General features: G+C 56.7%; 1 protein-coding gene across 10 annotated transcripts; it reads right to left on the bottom strand.

The window, feature by feature from the left end:
• Positions 1-354: 354 nt before the first annotated feature.
• On the bottom strand, positions 355-17,459 carry STARD3 (StAR related lipid transfer domain containing 3). Of its 10 annotated transcripts, XM_025144060.2 has the most exons (17): positions 13,952-14,091; positions 12,786-13,046; positions 11,906-12,099; positions 11,649-11,830; positions 11,214-11,291; positions 10,892-10,969; positions 10,748-10,801; positions 10,528-10,645; positions 9,306-9,404; positions 8,622-8,677; positions 7,808-7,900; positions 6,488-6,550; positions 5,402-5,497; positions 4,814-4,893; positions 4,350-4,454; positions 3,001-3,094; positions 355-1,185 (listed from the first exon to the last, which is right to left on the bottom strand). In XM_025144060.2, the coding sequence occupies exons 4-17, from the start codon at positions 11,664-11,666 to the stop codon at positions 1,081-1,083; spliced, it is 1,137 nt and encodes a 378-aa protein (XP_024999828.2). In that variant the 5' UTR covers positions 11,667-11,830; positions 11,906-12,099; positions 12,786-13,046; positions 13,952-14,091; the 3' UTR covers positions 355-1,080. The 10 variants fall into 10 exon arrangements, 9 of the variants coding, with proteins under 9 accessions (XP_024999828.2, XP_046760462.1, XP_046760461.1 ...); XR_006932211.1 differs by lacking the exons at positions 11,649-11,830; positions 11,906-12,099; positions 12,786-13,046 and adding exons at positions 2,332-2,914; positions 17,427-17,459 and having other exon boundaries at positions 13,952-14,231; XM_046904506.1 differs by lacking the exons at positions 11,649-11,830; positions 11,906-12,099; positions 12,786-13,046 and adding exons at positions 15,573-15,705; positions 17,190-17,459 and having other exon boundaries at positions 13,952-14,231.
• Between the last annotated feature and the right edge of the window lie 138 nt (positions 17,460-17,597).

The raw sequence follows: 17,597 nt of genomic DNA, 5'->3' as shown, positions 1-17,597 counted from the left end.
ACGGGCACTCGCAGGGTGGCAGCGGGCACAGCTCAGGGGGCCGGGCCCTGGAGAGGGGCTGGGGGGGGGGGGGGGGGGCACTGCTGTGCAGCCCCTTCCCCTGCAGGGGAAGAGAGGTACCACTGGCACTGCTGGGCAGAACTGGAGGCCGTTGGGACACACAGCCCTATGAGGGGGACTGAAGGATGCTTCACGCCCCTGTCCTGGTGTCACTGCAGGGCAGGGGGTGGAGACCCCATGGCCCCACAGCAGCCCCGGGCACACTTCTTTTGCCTGCCTCCCCCCCCCCCCAGCAGGAGCTCCTCCCGCTTTTATTCGATCGAGTTACAAAGGGCACAGAGGAGAGCAGCGGGCTGCAAATAGTGCAAGGCTCTTTATTCTGACGGATGCCAGCCAGAGGTGCCCCCCAGTACCGCCAGGACCCCAGGATGGGCACTGGTAGAGGGGCAGAGACCCCAGGCCTAGCCCCTGGGGGGGTCCATGGGCACTCCCCCCCCCCCCCCCGTGCTGCTGCTGTGTGCACCCACGCATGGGCAGCTCCACGCTGCCTCCCATGACAGAGCAGAACGTGGCAGCAGTGCAGGTAGCACGGAGCTGTGCTCGCCCCCACAGCCCCTGGGGAAGGTGGAAGGCTCTGATCCCACACCCTGCAGGGCTGCATGCAGGAGGGCTAAACGAGCTCAGAAGAATCCCACAGGGGGGGGCAGCCGCAGGGGAGTGCCCCAAGGGGCCCCACGGCAGCCCCCCACCCAGGGGAAGGTGTCCGTGAGCCACACAGGAGCTGTGCTTTGTCCCCACGTGTGAGTGGCACACGACAGGGGACAGAACTGCGTGCTCACCCTCAGTGGATTCCTCCTCTGAATCCCTCACCCTCAGCGCAGCAGTCTGGGAGTGCCAATCAGCCCCCAGACCCAACGTGAGGGGAGACCGAGCACACGGCAGAGCCCAGGCACAGGGCAGAGCAGGACAGGGTTTGACACACACCACACGGCAGCTCCAGGGCTCGAGTTTGGGGGGGAAGGAGAGGGGCAGCCCCCCCCGCCCCCCCGCAGCCAGTCCAGCAGGGGCAGAGCGCGGCGCTCAGGGCTTGCCGCAGAGCTCAGCGACCCGCTGCCGCAGGTGGAAGGCAAACTCAAACATGGTGGCTGCCAGGCTCTGGTGGATGAGGTACCGGGGCAGGCGACCCTGCGAGGAGAGCAGAGGAAACAGTACGTGAGTGAGGGTGGCACAGCAAGCCAGGGTAAGGTGGAAAGCCCCCACAGGACCCCCCCCAAAAGGTGTGGGGATGGTCCCCTCCAGCTTGGGGCTGCGCACCGCAGCGGGGAGCTGCTGCTCTCAGGGAGTTGGATCCGGGGGAGGAACTGAACCACGTTTTGATTTCCCTAAAAAGCCCTGCACGACTCAACCCGCACCGCCTCAGCCCGTGCTCCATTATCTCCTAAGAAAATCAGCCCAGGCACTGCGGGGGAAGGCAGCAGCACTGGGCTGGGAGCAGGGCAGGTGCTGAGGTGCAGAGAGGGAGGAGGGGGGCGCACATCCCCCTGCCCAGAGCACAGGAGAAGCCCCCTGGATGCGGGGCAGGGGTCCCACAGCCCCCGCTGCATGGCTTTACCCCAGAGCAGGCTTTCCCTCCGCCCTTTGGGGCCGGGATAGTGCCTGGCTGTGGGGCCGGGGGCCATTTTAGGCACCTCTCCAAACTGAGCTGCGGGGCGAAGCGCCAGCACAGACACAAACACACACACGTGTGCAACCCTTGACCTTCGCTGGAGGAAGGGATGAGCCACGAGCTATAAATACCCCGTCAGGGCCGAAGGAAATACCAAGGCAGCACCAACGAGGGGTCTGAGCAGCAGCAGAGCCTTTCAGGAAGATGGTGGAAGCAGTTATTAATAGCTCGGCTGCTCCGGCATTTCTTCCAGCAGCAGCAGGAGAGCGCTCCCTGTCCTGGGAAGCACTGAGGGGGACCTCCCCTTTCCCAGCTCAGTTGTGCAAGATGGAGCTGATTTCCCTCCACCCCAGCTCACTACAGAGGGAGGGGAGGTGGTGGAGGAGGCATCTGCACGACGGAAAAGCACCTCCGGCGCCAACCCTGTGCCAAGCAGAGCCAGGGGCAGCAGGGCCAGGCACAGCCATGCCACGTCCCAGCCAAGGAGCTGCCAAGAGGATCGCTTCCACGAAGCCTTTTCGGAGCCCAACCCAAGAAGCACAGTAGCTGAGCTGCTCTGTGGGAGGGGAGGGCCGTGGGAGGGGAGGGGGCCGCGCAGCGTCGCAGCGCAGCGCTGATGAATGGAGCCTTTGTGCTCAGTGCTGCAGCGCCGTTTCCACACCAACCTTGGCGCGATTCAGCACGGGAAGAAAGCAGGGCAATGCCTCCCCCCTGCCCGGCTCCCTGCCTGCTGCCTTTGTCCCGGCCACCAGCAAGGACTCTGCATGCAGCTCCACAAATAGCTCCGGATTTGGGTCACGGCGTGTGGCTGAAGCGCTGCTCTCCGCACGCGGCCGCAGCCCCGCAGCTCCATGGGTGTCTGTGTTTGTGCCGAGGTGTCTGGGAGCAAGTGATTCATCCCTGCAGTAGGTTCCTGGGAGCAGCAGGCAGCCAGGCAACACTTCCATGTCCAACTAATGTTGGTCTCCAAAGAGGATGAAATCACCTCTTCCCAGTCCCGCACAGAGGTGAAGCCCCGTAACCAATATCTGCCAGGTAAGGAATGGTTTCCCCAGATCTACACTGGGGAAACTTCAGGGGGAAAGAGGGAGATTTTCAGGTGGTGATCAAGTCCTGTCTGCAAAACTCAGGTCCCACTACTGCAGCCTCCAAGAGCAGCCCAGAGCCGTGCCCAGGGGAGGCTTGCAGCAGGACAGCAGCCGCTGCACTGCCCAGCTGGGAGCACAGGGAGGGTCCTCAGCACCCATCCTGCGATACACAGAGTTCCAGAAGCACACTGATGAGCTCTGCTGGGGTTGGGACACAGCCACAGCACTCACACATCAGTGCTTTACCTTCAGGTCCGTGTTTAGAATCCAGATGAAAGTGCAGACCCGGGGGTTGCTGGGGCACTTCAGTACGATGAATCCTCCAGGTCCGTTCTCACCTCTGCAGGGAAACAACAGCACCAAATCAAGCTGGGAAGGCTGTAGAGCCACTCCCCAGCGCTGTGGTTGCACTGCACTGACCCCACACTGACTCCTGCAGTCACAGCCCCTTGCCTGACTGTGAGGACAGGAGTCCAGCGGGGTGGAAGCAGATGCTCAGAGTGTCCGGGAAGGAACCTACCTTGACTATGGGCACACGAGCAAACACCATTTGCCCAGCAGGTTTCCCACAGCAGCAGCAGGCTGCCTCCAGACCTCTGGCCTGGCCAACGCTGGCACAGCATTGCAGTAATGGGTGCAAACAAGTGGGTCTCTGGGAAGCACCCAGGGAGACCACACGATCAGGCTGAGCTCAGCGCACACCGCTGTGTTTCTGCAGCCCCCAGATCCTTCCTCACCATCTGAGCGTCTCAGAGATGAGAGCTGCGTTTGCACACACAGCCCAAATACAGATCTCCCTTCCCTGCTCAGGAACACGCACTATTTTTGCTGCATCCATTTGTTAACGGATTTTTCTAGGCCCCGAAGTCCCCAGCTCTTAAATAGACTGAGGCAGCTATAACGTCTCTGAGTTAAAATGTCAATTACTTTAACCAGATTATTAGGAAAAACAAAGTCAGTGCGTGAAGTGGCACAGCTGGGCCCCAGGCAGCAGCACAGGCAGTAACAAGGAGCCTTGTGTGATGAGACCAGCCCTGCTGAGATCCATCAGCAGCTGTGCGAAACCAGCCCTGTGGAAAGGGAGAGGCCGGGACCCCACTGGTGCTCTGGGAGCTGTTCCACCCCAGCGCAGCTCATTTCACCCCCAGGTCCGTCCCTCGGCGCCCGCAGACTTTAAAGTCAGTAAGTGAGTGGCTTACGAGAAGCAAAAGGCATCCGAGAGGCTCACAGAAAGACGTGGGCAGCTGCTCACTGCCCCTCCGAAATGGCAGCTGGCCCTGTTTGGGAATTGGCTGCTACACAAACAGGATGCAGAAGGGGTTGGGGTTTGGGCTGTTACTGTCGGCACCTCCGCTCCCCAGAGCAGAGCTGGGAAACGCCCGAGCAGCACTCAACAGCACAGAGCGTTTCTTTAACAAAGGAAGAAGAACAAGGGAAGCAAGGTTTGGTTCCACAAATAGATGAGCTTCCTGCAAACGGTGCCAGAAAGACAGCAGGGTTCTCATTTAAGTGGCTCTCTGCCCTAAGCTTAAGCAAAGCTCGTGTCAGATATCAGCTAAAAAAAAATAATAATAATAATAGAATCTGCCTCTTACCTGACATACTTGGAGAGTGGAGGCTTCAGGCTGTGCGTGGTCGACATCCCTGAGGAAATGTACCTGTCTCTTCTTCTCTCGATCCGCCGCACGTTCACAAAATCCCTGAGCAAAGAAAGGGCAACGACAGCTTTGAAACGTGCGTGAGACTTTGAAGGAGCAGATCACACGCCTGGGGCTGCTGGGAAAGGCTGCGGCAGAGGTATGTCAACATATGGACAACACACAGGCAGCACGGTTAGCAGGGAGGCAGGGGGAGCGACTGGGACAGATTCGGAGCTGTGAGGCTCCTGCCAGAAGTGTCCAGAGGGGGCTGAGGGGCTCCCTGCCTTGGGGACGTCACCCAGCCCTGCTGGGTGGATGCTGGGCGCATCGCTGTGGCTCTCACTGTGGTCAGAAGCTTCTCTCTGTGTTTTATAGGACGGTGTTCAGAGGCTCAGGACAAAACAGCCCAAGAAACCGACCTGGGGGAAACGACGCCGCCTGCGGCCCCGGCTGCCACGTCGTACGAAACGATCGTGTTGTCTTCAACCCTCTGCAAGACCTGGGAGAAAGGAAAGAGAGAACTCCTCAGCCCGCGCCTGCAGGTGCCAACAGCTGGGCACTGCAGCCCCTCACAGCTGGGAGCACACAGAGTACCTTCAGCAGCTGATTTGGGGGGGGGCTCTGTGGCAGCACACGCACAGGTTTGTCTGCCGGCCCACGGCTGCCTCTCCACCTTTCTGGGGGTGGGGGGCACAGGCGTTCCCTTCGGATCCCTGCCACGCAGGCAGTGCCAAACGGCACCAAGCAGAAGCAGGCTTGGCTCAGGCACTGGCCCAGCTCCCTGCCCACCTCGTGGGCTTTTGGATGGGCACAGCCACGCAGCTGGCCGCCGCCGAGCATTCGGATCGTACGGATGAGCGGCGGAGATTTAACGCCTCGGTGACTCTGATCCAGCTAAGCTCCAGTAGGGCCTGGGCACCGCTGACAGCCGGTGCTGGGCTGGGAAGCTGCAGCTCTCCGCTTCAAGGAGCTCCTGTGATTAAGCCATCTTTGTCCGGCACGCTCACCTGGCAAGCTGCCACTGTTCTGTTCCACAGGATCATCTTCTCGGGCTGGAGAATAACCTCCTGGTAAACCGTTTCAGCAGAGCACTGCAGGAAAGCCTGAGAACAGAGAGGGAGCAGTCAGCCAGTCCCCTGCTCCACTGGGGTAAGGTTATTTCTAAGGAACGCAGAGCAGATCAGAAAGAACAACAGGGAGGAAGCGGGAGGACGGCGGTGAGACCACAAAGCCAATGTCGTTACCTGCTGCCAAAGAGGGAGAAGGGCACAAATGGGATGAGAACTGGGGATCAGCAGTAGCTGAGCCTGCTGGGAAGGGGCACAAGCATCCATCTGCACCACGGCCACGAAGACAGAACGGTCTCAGGCCCCTCTGCCCTCAGCCCACCTTCTCAGCAATTGTGCTGCGTCTGCAATTGCTTTGGAAAGTCACCAGAAAGATTCTCAGAACTCCAGCACAGCTAACATTCATTTCTCCGTGTCCCCGTGGGATTGGGGACCTTCGGAAGCAAACGGTTAATGCAGCAGAGCGGGACCATCCAGCTTTGCCTCACCAACACAGAGCTGCTCCTCCAGCAGCTCTGCCAGCGAGGCAGCATATGCACTGGAACAAAGAAAAGCCACCGCAGCACCAATGCTTCATTAAAGCGTGGTTTACAGCCAAGCCACTCCAGCGAGAGGGCACAGAGCGTGGCACTTCCGAGCAGCTCTTCTCAATGCCAGGCAGCAGCAGACGCACGCTCAGCCCTGGTCTTGCTGGCAATTAGTTGCAATTAGCCTCCTTGGTCAGATTAGTCCTAGATGCTGGGGTTGGAAGCGAGTCTTGCAGTCACCTGCTCCCACTTCCACCAGCAAAGACTGGGGCCCAGCATATTTGCTGGGGAGTTTGTCTGCCAGCCAAGGGGTTTTCCTGGAGAGATTCCCTAAAGCGTGCAGAGCAGTTCATCTGTCTCAAGCAAAGAGAGTGCTCTGCAGGCTGACCTGTGCTGCCAGGGCCAGGAGAGAGAGTGAAAGCTGAGCCGCGGCTCCAAGCAGAGCAGTGATTTTGTATGTATCACACAGGCTAAGGAAGCAGAACAGGAAGGTTCTTACCTTTAAAATAAAGGTCTTGCCATGAAAAGGTATTTCAAAAGTGTAAACAACGTCACCGAAGTCCTGTGCAAGAAACAAGAAAGTTTCATTTACGTTGGCAAAATAACATTCACTGCTTCTACCCAAGGTAAAGCCTGATGGTCTCAGGGCACTGCAGGAGGGCTGCAGGATCTGGCCCACTCCAGCACCATCCCATAGGGCCATTCTTGGCCCCAAACTGCTCCTGCTCCCCCACGCCAGGCAGCAAGCCCCAGAACAGGAACGGCACTGAGCCCACTTCAGATGCCCATGCACAAATTTCCATAAACAAACCAACATCCAGAGAAGCAGCAGTGATGAGACAGGAAAAGAATCCACCCCGTGCCAGCCTGCAAACTCCGTTTCAAGGTCAAATTCTCTTTGTAGCAAGCTACCAACACCAGGGTACGAGAGAGGGGTGAGTTTGCCAGCACTGCTGTTGTTACCTACATCTGAGAAGAGACTCCCTGGAGGGGTTAGGGATGGACAGATGATAACCTTTCATCATTAGCCCTGTGTTAAACTCTGATTAGTCTATTTAAATCCATCCCCCTTTGGATAAAGAAAACAATCTGCCCAGCTAGTTTGGCATCAAACAATGGATCACTTGACAGGGGAATTTTAAATACCAGATGAGACTGCAGTTTGCAGGACTCTCACCTCAACTGCATTGCAAGCCCACAAGTAGAAAACAAGGTTGATTTTCGGGGGGGAGAAGGGGGGCAGAGGCACTTTCACACCACTCTACAGAGACAAAAAGGAGCCCCAGCTACCCCAGAAAACTTTGCTGTAGCTTGAGGAAAAAACACATGGCAGGGCTCCCTGGTACACACTCCGCTATCCACAGTGCCCCTGTCCTGAGGAAGGGGATGTACACACAGCTTTGGGGGTAGGGCTGCAGGAGCTGCCTGTGCCCCACACACTCCTGCTCCAAGAATGGCTGTAGCCCAACCAGCCAGAGCCTCCCCACACCCTGGTGTGTTCCTAAAAGCACGATGCTCTGCAGCCCTCACAGCCACCAAAGGTGAGCTGCCCACCCCTGCCAGCCTGCTGTTGAGATGGAGGAGTGACGGCCTCTCTCCCGTCAAACGGGAAGGCAATTAAACGTCTAATTAAATAAGAGGGGGATTTTACATTTAACTGAGCTGGAATAGATTCCTAATTCAATCAGGTAATTGTAACGCTTGTTAATTTTTCATGTTGCAAGGAGGTTTCAAAAGCCTCATTTGTCCTCCAGTTTTTGCTAAGCCATCCGTGCTCTTTGCCAGCGCTGCCCAGCAGTGGGGTGTGGGGGACACTTGCATTGTTTTTCTCAAACTTCCAGTTCTCCTCCTGGGCGAGGATTTGGTCCACAACTTCCATAGCTTCTTTGCCTTGTCGGACATATTCTTTCTCCTAGGAGAAAAGGGAATATTTCATCAGCAGGGTTTGCAGAAAGCCCCACGTGTGTGTGTGTGTGTGTGTGTGTGTGTGTGTGTGTGTGTGTGTGTGTGTGTGTGTGTGTGTAAGGTTTGCTACCCCACTCCCAGGGCTGGCAGAGGGAAGTGGGCTACCTCCCATCACCACATCACAACAATCTCTTAAATTCAGGGCACAGAGGCCTCATTTTGGAGCCTGAAGTCACGCTTCCTGCCCTGGCTTGCATCCACACACCAGCTGCACCCACCAGCAACTCTCTTGCCTTAGTGCAAGGGTTTCCAGCAGGCAAAGGGCTGCGAGGTGCACAGAGCTTCCTTCTGTGGAAGTGCCAGAACTGGAGCTGAACAGCAGCAGAACCACTTGGAAAGCAGCACAGAGAAGCGTGTGCCCAGCCAGACCTCAGGGAGGTGAGGAACCACCCCGCTCGCTAGAATTCAGCAAGGATGGTGAAGGCAGTGCCCTTTTGGTACGTGACTGCATGACCAGGGAAGGGGGGGGAGAGGCAGAGCCAGAGCCACATCCCTGGGGGATACTGCAGGGGAAAAGCTGGCTAACACTGCGTGTCACACAGGGAACCCCTCGTGCTGCAGCCACGATGCCACCGCTCCCAGGAGCCGTGGGGCAGGCAGAGCACCTCAGCCAAACATCCCCAGACAAAGGGCTGTGACACGAGGGACAGGATTGTGTCTCTGTTTACCTGAGCTGTCAATGCCTTCCTTCCCGGACCTTCCTCGTCCGACTCGTTGTCCGACCCTTGGGTGAAACACACAATTAACACACAGGTAACAAAGAGCCCATTTGTATATCTCCCCCTGACCTTCCCACGGATCAAACAATGCTACCAGAGGGTATGACCCCAGCACAGCCCAGATCCTGTCTCCCCCAGCGCAGAGCTGGCTGCGGGGTGCTGCTCTGCTCCCAGCCAGGCTGAGGGCACTGAGTGTGCCCTGGGTGTCAGCAACACTGGGACAACTGCTCTGGCTGATGCCTGCTGGCTGCTGAGCAGGGATGGTCTCACAGCCAGCACAAGGCAGCAGCACTCTGCCAGCTCCGACCCTCACCTGCTCTCAGCGATTCACCCCCATGCCCCTTTAACCACAGGCACTTTAATAGCAGCTTAAGAGCATTTAACCTCAAGACCACAAAATGCTCTCATTTCCCACAGAGCCAAAGCCAGGCTGAGCATGATCCTGCTCCTCCCTGGCACCACAGCAGCTGGGCACCAGCGTGGGGCAAGGAGAGGTTCTGCAGCACCCATTTTCAGAGGCCTTGCTGCCTGCCTCTGCCAAGATCTGGGCTAATGAGACACAGCTCAGACAGAGGGCAGTAATAGGGGCGAGGAGCTCCCGAAGGACCGTGGGATGGGAGCAGAGCACGTTACCTGCAAAGGACTCCGGCGGGGAGTAGAACTGCCCATCGGAAAAAGCTCCAGGGTACAGCAGGGGCCCACGGGCAGCCGCAGCCTGGGCTGCCAGGTACCCTGTGAAGCAGAGCAGGTTTCACATGCAATGCCCTACATAAGGGGGCTGGGGGCCCCGTCCTCCTGCTCCAGACCTCCCTTCTCCAGCCTCCCGGCCACTTTTTGCCAGACACAGCTGCTCTGCCCACACTGACACCAGCCAGCCCACAAGCTTTTCAGCTCCTATTGCCTCATCTTTTGTTTGAGACATTTTATCAGCATGGAGATCAATGGGCTCTTTTGCCTGTCAAATCCAAAGGCGATTAAGCATCTAATTAAATAAGAGCTTCCCCTGGAAGCAATTTGGAACCCGAGCCTAATCCAATAGAGGCATTAAACACTTGATCATTTTTCATCTTAAAGCCTCCTTGCAAGACCCAAACATCCTCTGGTGTTTTCCAGTCATTCAGAGCACTTCTGATCCAGCCCCACTTGACAAATACTTCTCAGTTTATGTGCCATTTCCCAGTTCTCTTTCGTCAGAGAAGCCTGGGAGAACCACTAAGCCCTTGTGCTGTAATAGCACTGCTGCTTTACATTACAGCTGCATTACACAGACTGAGCACCCACTCCCTAGAAGGACCCTTGGAAGGGACAGGTGCCCTGCCACACGCAGTCATTTGTGAAGCATTAGGTCAGAGAAACTCAGTCCCAGTTTAATCTGACCTCAATGACTAGAGACTGTGAAATCTCACACACAGTAACCCCATGCTGCACCCCTGTAATAGATCTTTGCATCATTCCTCTCCAAAGGTCTCCAGCCCAGATCTGAAGACAGATCTCACTCCCTCAGAGCTGGAGAGTCCCACAGTCCGCCTGGCATTCGTCCCACTGTTTCAAAACATTTTCACTGATGCAGAGGTGAGCTCTGTTTCCAATACGTCTGGCTTCAGTATCCAGACACTGGAGAATTTGGCATGTTTTTCTCTTCTCAATTAAAAGATGCTTTTCATAACCTGGTATATTCTTCCCTTGAAGGGACTCGTATACCGTAACAGAATTGAATCAGCCACTTCCCATCACAGCCAGCCTGGAGATCACTTCTCCATAAATGTCAGTTCTGCCAAGGTGCTGCCAAAGCAGCAGAAAGCCCAGGCCTGGTGGCCTGCTCTGCTGGCTCCTGCCAAAGGAGCAGAATACTTACATCGCTCCTCTTCTGCTTCCTGGGTGAGGACTTTAAAATCCAGGAACCAAGTCTCTAACCAAGCAATGACAAACGAGACGATGGGAAGCAAGTAGCCAAATGCCCCTTTGGTGAGAAGCTGAGTGGAAAGAAGCAAAAGTCACAGGGAGTTTATGCAAAATGGGAAACAGCAGCGACAAGCAATCACAAAGCAATCCCCTGTGAGGCCAAGGAAACCAACCTCGGAGAGGATGACCTTCACAATCAGGAAGGCACTGGATATCAACGTAGTGACCTGGAAAATAAAATCACGTATCTCAGATCTCGGCAGACCGCAGGCAGAGAGCTCAAAGTGAAAACAGGAAAGCAAAAATTGCCTCCTTACCGCTATGACCCACCAGTGGCGCAGCCTCACAATCGCATAGGCCAGCAGCAACACAAAAAATCGGAAGAAAGCCAAGACCTTTCAAAACAAAAAGCCATTGATATAGAGGGTGTCCTTGTCCCCATGCCAGGCGCTGGAAGGATGCAGCCCCCCGGGACCTCAGGTGGGGTCAGTGGTGCAGCAGGGTGGGCTGCAATCTGCCTGAGCGCTAGGCCAGGAGCAGCAGGGATGTGGGAGACCCCCCAGCTGCCCTCCCCACCCACCCCACAGCCACGCCAAACTCCGAGCCGTTGCCCCACTGGCAGCAGGCTGGGATACTCACAAATATGTCAAAGAAAGAGGTCTTAAAATTGTACTCGAAGATTTCGTTCTTCAAGTTCTTCTGAATGCCATCCTTGGTCTGAAGAGGAGACAGGAAATGGGAAAGCTATTGAGTGCACTGATAAGAAACTAATGATAGAAAGAACCCAGCCAAGCGGTGTCCAGAGGCTACTGCTGGGTCAGGTTATGCATCAGGCATACAAATGTATAGTGCAGGATCCTCTGCTGGCACAGGACCACGGGAGGATGCAGCAGCACATTTCTGCTTCACACCGAGGGCAGCCGGGGCTGCAGCAGCACACCGGTACATTAAACACTTCTACGTGGGGCTTCCTCACGTGGAAAAGCTGTTATTTGGCTCAGCACATCCCGTGGCAGCAGATCACCACCCCCGCAGCCTAAAGCCCTCTGTCTCCTGTAGCCTAAAGGACAGCACCTCCCACTCTGTGCCCATCACTTCCACGTGAGATTCCGGGGACAGACTTCAGCTGTCCGGGAGGAAACACAGGGCAGCTGAAAAGCCCCACGAAGCACCTCTTGAGCACCCAGAACATCCGTCTTGTGACATGGCAGGAGAGGGGTCCAAAGGCCACAAACACACAGAAACACAGGGAAAGCCTGAAGAGGCAAAACCAGGATTCTGCAGGATTGTAAGAGGGCGTGGAAAAATCCCAAAGGGCTCTCTTATCTCACCCCTAAAAAATGTGGGGCTTGACAGCCTCGGTGCTTCTGACACCATAAATCCTCTTCTCAGGAGCTTGGAATCGCTGTTTATGAGGAAGTGGATGGCTCAGGTAACTGGAACAAATGCTTCACCTTTAGGCTATTGGTTTGAACGCAGCCCAGCTGGCCTGGAAGCTGGTATATGCTGACAGCTGTTTGATGATCTGTGAGAAACAAGTTGGTGGATCTCAGGCCAGTTCTTGGCAGACTGGTGCCCTGGCACCCTCTCGTCAGACAGTCCAAGGACAGACGAGGCAGCCATTGGGAAGTGGTCCCTCTAGGTCAGGGCTGCTGCTTAGCAGGCAGGGAGGGGTGGGTGAGCAGTTCTGCACCGCTGCTTTAAATCTGAGGCTGCAGGCTTTGCAGCAGACAGCTTCAATGAGCAGCCACCAAAGCAATCACAGAATACCCTGAACTGAAAGGGACCCACAGAGCCCCTTCCCAACAGCACTGCTCCGATAGGAGATGTTAAGAGGGGGAACAGGACTCAGCTGAGGCTTTGAATTGCAATTTTTGGGAGGTGTTGCAGTTTAAACATATGCCCCTGCCTTGAACAAGTAAGAAGAGCTGACGGAGGCACCTCTTTGTCTGTGAGAGCAGCAAAGCTCACAGAATGACAGTTTGCAGGAGACAGACATTTAACGAGGGCCAATTTGCTCAGCTTATCTTGCAGCAAAGGAAACCATTTGATAAAAAAAGCATTAGTCACGATATAAACTCATTGCTCCTCATAACTAGGCAAATAAGTCGTCCTAATAGCCTTAAATATGCAGCATCTCGGCTCGGGGCCTAAATATCACCAGTTAGTCACTCATTAATGGCTACCTGCAAGACCTACGCTCAGAATTACCCTGACGACCACGCTGCCAGAGCATTTCCCCAGGGCTGCAGGTTGGGATTTGCAGAAAAGCACCGCTCTGGAGAGCCCAGAGAACCAAGAAAGGAGCAGGAGGTTGGGGTCCAGGGCACCATCGGCATCACAGGAATGCTGCCCCAGAGCTGCCGTGCTTCCACGAGGCTGTGGGGGTCACTGCAGCCTCTTGGCAGAGCGCGGGGTGATGGAGCTGCTGGCCGAGGCAATCCGTTACGTGCAGACACTGCAGGAGATAAGCTGGGCAGAGATAAGAGCCGCTAAGTGAGCGCAGGATCCAGTGCTGATAAACAAAAGCCAGACACCAGAGGGCTGCCTGCAGAAGCAGTGGGGTCTATCTGATCATCTTGTCTTTCCGATCAGGCTGTTCTGTGGGAGGACATCGAGTACCTGCAACCTGAAACCCATTCCCCACGCAGCCAAACTAGTTGGGACTGGTGTGGGGGAAGAAAGAAATAAACATAGCCCAGGGAACAACTTTGACCTGAGGAGATTGAAGTAAATAAAGGAGATTTCCTTGTTCGTTGCAACAGTTGACAGAAAGAGCAAAGGCAGCACCCCGTGCTGGCACAAAGCCCCTGCAGAGGGGACCGAAACCGCCGGCTCCTTTGTGGCAGAGCGGCACCTCCAGTTCACAGAGGCAGAGATTAGCAGCAGCTCTCTGGGTCCAAAGCTCAAAGCCCTTTTTGTCTGTGCCCTCCAGCTGGGCGGTGCAAGGAAGGTCTGCGCTCCCCTCCTCACCCTCCGAGGCTTCCAGAACGGGGCACTCAAGCTGGCAGCCTGCTTGGCACACGCAGAGAGTAGCTTCTCTTTAAGAGGACAGGAGAGAAGCTCGGCCAACAACTCGCCCTCCCAGCCCCACAGACACAGATCTGGTTACATGACAACACCCAGCACTGCATGCGTGGTGTTAACCACCCCGGGCAGCCACAACGGGGGCCGCTTGCAGGAAATGAGCTGGACTTCACCTAGCACTGAGTGTGCACTGATTTCTCAGCCAGTGCAAAGCAGAGAGCGCCGGGAAGAGCAAACAAAGACTTGGCCTGAGACTTCTGAAACACAGCAATTAACGCAGAGGAAGCCAAATTTACAAAAGCACAACTTAAGAGGGGAAAGACTCCACACCTTTGCTTTTCCCAACTTACATTCAATTCGATTATCCACAACAAAGAGATGAAGAGCAGATCGAAGGTGACAAAGAGGCAGAAGGTCCTCCTCACGTCCGAGATGGCTTTCCTCTTCTCTGGAGAGAAGTAGCAGTATGGGGAGAAGCCCTGGCTCTGGGAAAGTGAGGTGCTGATGGATGCAATGGCTGGGAGGCTCCGTTCCAGGTCGTGCTGCAGGTCTGTCGGCTTGCTCATCCTTGGCCCAAGTAACTTGGGACCTACGTCAGTCAGGGCCACATCTGCAGAGCCACAACATCACCTAAGGGGAGACAACACGGGAAGCCTGGGGGAGCAATGCCACGGCCTTAGGCCCGGTGGTGTCACCCTCCTGTTCTCAGCAGTGCTGTCAGCTGCAGGCAGACATGCACAGAAAGGAAACGTGCACACGATGTCCTTCTTCCAGGCACACAATCCTGTTAGCAGCCCAGCCGGATGCTGTCTGCTTTACACCATTCCTACTGGAAAAGGCTAACACCACGTCATGGTTTCACGGCTTTTCACTGGTATCCCACATCACGTCACAGAAATCAGGCTGATCCGTGACGTGCTGCCTTTTAGGTTAGGACAAAGCACAAAGAGAGCTCACCCAGGGCTTGCACCCTGCCCCTTGCACCAGCACAGAGACCCCCATCCCTTCTGCCCACTGCAGGGAGACAGGAACTGGCCAACAGCCCCACGGCTCAGCTCTGTGGCAGGGATCAGCCAGCACTGGCGCTGGTCCTGGTGGTGCTGGGTGCACAGCCACCTCGTGAGCGGGTCGGGGTGCTGAAGCTGACGCCTGTTTTCAGGCAGCCGTGCCAGCCATTGTGTGAAAACGTTTCCCTTCCGTCAGCAGTGCACAAGGAGGCTGCTGTGCTAACAAAGCATGCAGCTGAGCACACGCCTGAGACAAACAGGGAGAAAGGTGCCAAAGCAGGGGGCTGCTGTCCCCAGAATTCCAGCTCACTGTGATCCACAGCTACAGCACCAGGACAAACTCATTCTCTCCAAAATACTCACGTTCAGAGATTTTTGGTCTCTTAACAACTGCATTTGTTACAGGATTAGCTGCTGCCCCAGCAGCTCTGCTTCTTCTGGAACCCAAGTGAGACTTGTTTTATTACAGCAAGTCTCACTCAGAACCAGGAGGCTGCAGTCAGAGCTGCCCGAGGGAAAAAGCCCCAGGACTGTGCCCAGAACCACATGAAGAGGCAGCCATCACGTGCTGGGACCGAGGCAGGAGCTGCCCCACACTGCTGCAAGCACAACCCCGGGTCTGTGTGCAAGCAGCTCCTGAGCTGCAGCCCTTGGGGAGGGAGAGAAGGAAGGAGGGAGGGAGCCGAGGCTGTCAGGTCCCCACCAGCCGCTCCCTGCAGCCCTGAGGAAGGAGCTGAGGATGTGTCACTTCGGATCAACCACAGTCAGCGCTGCCCTTCGCTGCCATGAGCGAGGGGCCCATCTCAAACTGAGAAAAGTTCCAGACATCTGTGAGTGCTAAATAATAGATTGCCTGATGCGCGGGGCTGCCGCCTTCTCCGTGGCAGAGTGTCACCGCACTCTCCACTCAAACAGCACTTTGCACTTAGGCAGCCCCCGCAACTTCAGAGCGCTTTAAGCTCACCCTGTGAGATGCTCAGCCCCGCTCCCCACGGTGACGGGGACATCCCCGGCTCTCCTTGGCCTAAAGCCATCGATTATTCAGCCCCAGCTTTCCAGGTGAGAGCTGACGCCTGTCCTGAAGCCAGCACAGAGATCTGGGGAGGAAGCGGTGAGAAGGGTTTTAGCTTCAGGGTAATAACAGAGGCACTGTGGCACAGAAACATTGAAAATGGCAGAATATTTTCTGCTCAGATGGGGCTGTTCCACCACAGGGCAGAAAAGGCAGTGGGCAGAGGCTGCTCTGAGTATATCTAAAGATGCCTTTTCCCAGGTGCCAGAAGAATTACTGAGCGTTCAGTGCCACGATGCACACCAGCAGCACTGCACTGGGGACCTGCTGGGGCTCCAAAAGCTCTGGAGACACAATCGTGTTCCTTTCCCAGAGAAAAAGCCAAAAGCAACATGGGACCTATCCCTGGGAAGGCTGTAGCAGCCCCCTCACAGCCCGCAGCCTCTCCCCCTTCCACTCCTGCCTTTTAGATTCAAATCACAAGCTTCTCATTAGCACACGTTTGCATGCTAATGACATGTCTTGCAGCAAGAAGCCTTTCCATCTTGTGACACCGCTTCTCCTTTCCTCCTGCGCCCCCAACTTCCTATTAATGTGCCTTCTCAGCTCACATGACGACTTCAACAGCTAATTCTCATGTCACCTCTTTTGATAGTGACAGCCTTTGCACCAAACACTGCACTGAAGATGAGGTGCCTGGAAAGCGCGGGAGGGCTGCTTTAAAGCCAGCAGCTGCAGATGTTTCACCAGCTGCTGACACGTGTCTGAGCTCCCTAAGGGAAGCGATGCACTGACAACAAGTGCCCTTCTGTGAGCTGCCCACACTCCCCGGGCTGTGCTGTCCCTCACCTGGTCAGCCCCACACCATCCCCTGCAGCCCCAGCCCAGCTGCTGTTTGTGAACGGGGCTCTCAAAGCACCATAAGACCTCACAGGGCCTGCATCCCTCTGCCAGCTGCACCAGCCCCAGGGCCTCCCCTCCTCTGCACATGCAGGCACAGTGCAGCTTGCGTAAGGAATATCTGGGAGGGCTCTGGCCCCCACAAGCAGCTCAGGATCCCACCCCAAGCTGGTAGCTCCCAGCTTTGCTCATGCAGAGCCCGGGGGATGGCGTGATCACTGTGCAATTAGCCTCTGGTTTCAGTAAGGCCCATCAGTGGCTCAGGATCACAATGCAGAAATGAGAAAGCTCACAGGTTTCACACAAAGAGCAGAAAGAAAACTTCTCCTTGAGTCCAGTGAGCGGCCTCAGAAGCTGCTGGGTGGCAGCGGGTGATGAGGGGCAGCAGCTGCTGCCCAGCCCAGGCACCACAGGGCACAGCACTCGTTAGTTACCGGTGCCACGGCTGCTTCCCGAGGGGCAACACGGGAAACCACCGCGTTGTGAGCAGAGCCCCCCCCGCTCCCAGCCCGGCGCTACGGGGATCCCGTGGGATCGGAGCTGAGCTCCCACCACACCGCCCCGGCCATACCCGCTCGGGGCCGCCAGCCTGCTGCCGGTACCGGGGCCTGGGGCGGCCTCGGGGGGTCCGGCAGCGGCAGCAAAACACCGCAGGACAACAGCACCCACCGGGACGGCCCCGCTCCGGCCTCGGGAGGCGGCGCTGCGCAGCACCGCTGCGGGGGCACAGTACGGCACGGCCAGGCGGCCCCGGACACCCGGGAACCAGAGCCACGCAGCCGGCCCGCAGCGAAGGTCCCGGCGCTCTGCTCCAGCCCCGAGCCCGCTCCCAGGACGGCTCCGCTCCGCTAAGCTCCGGTGCCAACCTCGCTTCGCTCCCCACCCCCCGGCCCGCCCGGTACCTACCAACAGCCGCCGCCACCGCTTCCAGGCCCCGCCGGAAGTACTCCCCAGCGCGAGCCACTTCCGGTCCCACCGCCACCTCTGACCCCGGAAGTAAAACTCCGAGCCGCGCCGGCGCCCAGCATGGCGGACTGCGGGGGCGTGGGGAGCGGAGCGGAGCGGGGAGGGACCGTC

This window comes from Gallus gallus, chromosome 27, assembly GCF_016699485.2.
Source record: "Gallus gallus isolate bGalGal1 chromosome 27, bGalGal1.mat.broiler.GRCg7b, whole genome shotgun sequence".
In the NCBI taxonomy this organism is placed as follows: domain Eukaryota; kingdom Metazoa; phylum Chordata; class Aves; order Galliformes; family Phasianidae; genus Gallus; species Gallus gallus.
Note: the sequence above shows the minus strand (reverse complement) of the source record. Positions and strands in the feature narration are given on the sequence as shown.

Bases quoted from the DNA above. Each gene is read 5' to 3' on its own strand.
- STARD3 (XM_046904506.1), bottom strand. From the start codon at position 14,167: ATGAGCAAGCCGACAGACCTGCAGCACGACCTGGAACGGAGCCTCCCA. The intron at 11,292-13,951 runs GTAAGTTGGGAA...TCTCCTCTTCAG, and splicing joins TGTGGATAATCGAATTGAAT to ACCAAGGATGGCATTCAGAA. The intron at 10,646-10,747 runs GTTGGTTTCCTT...CTTTCCACTCAG, and splicing joins TGAAGGTCATCCTCTCCGAG to CTTCTCACCAAAGGGGCATT.